We start from the raw sequence: 4,489 nt of genomic DNA, 5'->3' as shown, positions 1-4,489 counted from the left end.
GTTTCAGCGCGAGAGCGCCCTCTGGCCTTTGGATGGAGATTTACTGCTGATCACAGAACCGTGCTTCACTCAAAGATATGCATGACAATCGCAGCTTCTGTCGAATCCGCGTTAAATATCGCATGCGATTTATCGTGCAGCCCTACCCCAAATATAAAGATCCCCTATGTTATATATATATATATATATATAATCAAGACAGCTATATGGTTTCATTTATACTATGAAGGAAGACAGAGTGATTGTCAGCAAAAAATAATAAGTAAAGTTATATGGACAATGTGTTGCAATGTTAAATGATTGGCGTATACTGTTTTTTTTTCATCAAGGCCATCCACATTAATAAAATAACAAGTAAATATATAGTATTAAGCTCATTTCAGTCTGTCTTCAGTCTACCCACCCTTAAACATGAAGAGAAACATTTTCAATTAAATTAAAATAAACTTAAGCATTTCAAAACCTGTGGTAAGGGTGTCTTATGAAGAAACAACCAATAAAAGAATGAAGTAATTTAGTACATGGTATTTTTCTCTGTGAAACCCGAACCTCTAGGATGTGAAGCATTTGTTTGGCAGTGAGGAAACACTGCACTGTGTGTTTGGCTCTCTAAACAGTTCATGGTGTCACTGCACATCATAGTCAGACACAGGGCAGGAATCTTGGCCAGGGTCCATCACCCCCACCGGCAGCGACAGGCTTCAAATCGAGACAAATACTCAAGTGTTAATTCTGGTGCTGTGAACATGAGGAAATAAACTCATTCCAACTGCTCCAACACAGGGACCATTATCATACTACCGTGCTATTTCAAACTGAAAGCTTTCAAACGTGTGTGTCAATCTCTATATCTAAGGATACAGACGTGGCTCTTCAGGTCATTTCGGAGACCTCTGCGGACAAGTTCATAGGCTTCTTCTTTCTTTCCCAGGCAGTTTAGGGTCAGGCCTTTCATCGCCAGTGTCTCTGCAAAGATCATAACTTTTCACTAGGGATGTAACGATTAACCGCCGATGGTATTTTTTCTTTTCCTCTTGCATATAATGCATATTAAAGTTCATAAGTGCAGGCTGTGCAGCGCTGCTTTGTTTACAGCGGAAACCAAGGAAACACTTTAAGCGCCACCTACTGGCAGAGTGAATCTGCGTCTCGTTTAGCTCATCTGCTGTTTCTGTTTCATGCAAATATTTGTATGCATAGTTTCACAAAACTGAAGTCGAAGCATTCTGTTTTTGCTTCAAATTTCGAAATTATACAATGTAATTTAGATTAAAAACTGCTCATGTTGCATGTATGCAGCATCTTTGTTTGGATCATGATTAAAATGCAGTGGTTGCCTCTAATTTTAAATGGAAAGAGCACAGATAAAGCCTTAGTTTGTTTATATGAAGAGATTTATTTTATTTGTGTTACTTATTTATTTGATTTGGGGCTTGTTTTAAAATTTCTATTTAATTTTGTTATTTACATTTAATATATATTAAAATGTTGTTATTTAGCAAACGCTTTTATCCAAAGCGACTAACAAATGAGGACAATAGAAGCAATCAAAACCAACAAAAGTGCTATATTAGTATATTATTATAGTGTTATATTTCAATTTCACAAAGAAACGTACAGTATTTTGTCCAAGCAATAATAAAAAGACACATTTAATTTATAATTTGTCTTAAATCTCCTTTTGTAAAAAAAAATCGTGAATCGAATCGTGAGTTGAGTGAATCGTTACATCCCTACTTTTCACCCATTAACCCTTTGTAAACTATCATGTGCTAAGTAATCAAACGCCTGCACATTTCAAAGAAGAAAGTTTTATGTTAAAGACAACACAATTCCTAGTAACCTTGATTATATCACTGCAGTCTAAAACTATATGAATATGCATGTCTTCATGTAGTGTTAACATGCCAAACTGATATTTGGCTATTTTTATAACCTAAATTATAACTAATGTTTGAGTTAGTGATTGACCGATATTGATTTTTTTTTATAACCGATACGATGCATGTTTATGTGCCCGATAACCGATATGCAGAACCGATATTTATTTAACATAACATACTTCACTTTGGTTTTTCCTCTTTTCAGTCATCTTTTTTTTTTTAAAGTGTTCAAATCAGCAATCTTTCATGTTAAATTTAATCTTCATATGTCATAATCATAATCTTCATATATATTACACTGCTGACAGCGCGGTTTATCTATGCAGTTACACAGAACTATACTAAAACTGTGATCGCTTGCGGAGATAATAAATACTTAATTTCCATAGAGTTGTATTTATTTAGATGTTTATTAGCAAAATAATGGTTATATAGTAAATGTTAATACAATTTAGGGTATTTTAAACAAGTGAATCTTGTTAAAAATTACATGAGAGAGAATTAAATTCAGCGCTTTTATTTCCAACATGCGCTCATTCGTGGCTGTATTAGCCTATTTAACTCATGCAAAGTTACGGCTTTATTGGGAGAGGATCTTGATGGATTATCTACATGACTCCGACTTCACGAGACTAACGGTGAGCATAGACAACAGAGAGAGAATTCAATTCAGCGCTTTTATATCCAACATACGCTCATTCATGGCTGCATATTATTTAATTCAGGCAAAGTTACGTCTTTATTGGGACAGGACTTGATGGATTATTTTACATGACTCCGTGAGTTGGTCTCTATTTCTTAGAGCCAAGCTGCATAAAAAACATATCAGGCATTTATGTAATGCATCTAATTTGTGCATAAATGACTGTTATGTTAAATAAAGTTTACTAACTACAGCAAATCAAGTACCTGCACGCCGTTGTTGTTGTTGTCTCGTCTCCCCTCAGACATGCTGCAATGGCGATCCTGCGCGCAATTCTCAAAACACCCACAAGATGGCGGCGTTTATCGGTGAATCCGATATTACAAAACCGATATCCGATTATGGTAAAATGCTTAAATATCGGGAAAATATCGGTAAATCGATATATCGGTCGATCCTTAGTTTGAGTGAATATTGCTTAGAATTAGGGCTGGGCGATATAGCTAAAAATATCAATACCGTTTTATCGCCCAGGCCTACTTTGAATATGTTAATTCATTTCGATTTGGGTCCATGTTATTAACATTAAATTGAAATAGGAGTGTAGTTGTACGTCATGAACACTTCCAAGCAGGGTTCTTACCTCCATGTTCAGAGAACTTTGGATTGGAGAGAACCTGTTTGCAGAATTTCAGTCCATTTCTGTACTGCTTGTGTTCATAACATCTCTGAGGACATATGAGAGAAAAACATTAATAGAAAACAAAATAAACAAAAAAAAGAGAGAGAGAGAGAGAGAGAGAGAAAAGTAATCTCGGCCAGCGTTGTTACTGTTAAAGTACGCTGTGTAACGTGGGATGCTGTGTAAAATGTAAAAACAGAATGCAATGATTTGCAAATCTCATAAACCCATATTATATTCACAATACAACATATCAAAAGAAGAAAACATAAAATGTTTAAACTGAGGAAATGTACAACTTAAAGGAAAAAATAAGGTAATTTTGAACATGATGGCTGCAACATGTCTCAAAAAAGTTTGGATAGTTGCAAGCAACCTAAGGCTAGAAAAGTAAGTGCTACTAAAAAGAAACAGCTGATAACACCTTTCTAGGCATATTCAGTTTCACAATTAAATGCCCTAATAAAAATAAAAGCAATGGATGCAATCCTCTACAGAAGAAAATACAATTTTTATAGTAAATGTATTATTTTAACTTAAGGTTCTCCTAAATAAAACTGCACATGCAGATCCTTGGCAGTATCATCTTTTCTTATGGTTAGTGCTTTCTAAAAACAATCCATGGCAGGCTAACCTTGTGTGAGTGTGTGCTGATACACACATGCTCACATTGTCTCCTGCAAACTCTGTAAATGATGGTAATTTACTCTGAGCAGTTCTATTTGAAGCAGCTTCTGTTTCCTCTTTATTACACAGGCCTCTGCTCAGCCAGCAGGTGGTGAGATCACTAACATCACCTCATTCTGTCAGCAAATCTGAAATCTGCTCTTCCACATTCAGTACAGCACTACTGAATCTGTGACTTAAGATCAATTCAGGCCATCTTATATACCAAAACCTTAAAAACTTTGGAGGCTTTGGAAACTATTAGGACAGCAGCCCCAGCAGATTTTAACAATATGATATTATTTCAGATGCTAACTACTGTGTTAGTGGCTTAGTACAATAGAACAATGAATTCAAAATGTTAATGTACACCACCTACATACTCCAGCTTCCCATGAAACTTCAAACGAGATAAAAATCCACCCAGTGTTTTTTCTTTTAATCTGGTTAAATGTTTTACCCTTTCTCAAATCGAGCCGATCTCAGATGCCAGTCTGTGTGACGTCACAAAAACAGGCCCCACCCACGACAGTTTGATTGACAGTAGCGTTTCAGCACAGACCCGCCCCGAGTGAGCCGTCATCAGTCCGCCATTGTTTCACCGCTGGAGCAGTT

The 4,489-nt window shown here is 36.0% G+C and overlaps 1 protein-coding gene across 1 annotated transcript in view; it reads right to left on the bottom strand.

Moving 5' to 3' along the window:
- The window catches only part of LOC107671368 (N-alpha-acetyltransferase 15, NatA auxiliary subunit), a 27,869-nt gene that overhangs the window by 11,534 nt on the left and 11,846 nt on the right, over positions 1–4,489 (bottom strand). Inside the window, exons 2-3 of the mRNA XM_016464277.1 lie at positions 3,170–3,254; positions 862–966 (exon numbers count right to left, since the gene is read on the bottom strand). Coding sequence (XP_016319763.1) covers positions 862–966; positions 3,170–3,254 — 190 coding nt within the window. The remainder of the gene's footprint in view (positions 1–861; positions 967–3,169; positions 3,255–4,489) is intronic.

This window comes from Sinocyclocheilus anshuiensis, unplaced genomic scaffold (assembly GCF_001515605.1).
Source record: "Sinocyclocheilus anshuiensis isolate Anshui unplaced genomic scaffold, SAMN03320099.WGS_v1.1 scaffold145, whole genome shotgun sequence".
Lineage (NCBI taxonomy): Eukaryota > Metazoa > Chordata > Actinopteri > Cypriniformes > Cyprinidae > Sinocyclocheilus > Sinocyclocheilus anshuiensis.
The sequence above is the reverse complement of the archived record's forward strand: the minus strand, read 5'-3'. Positions and strand labels throughout refer to the sequence as shown.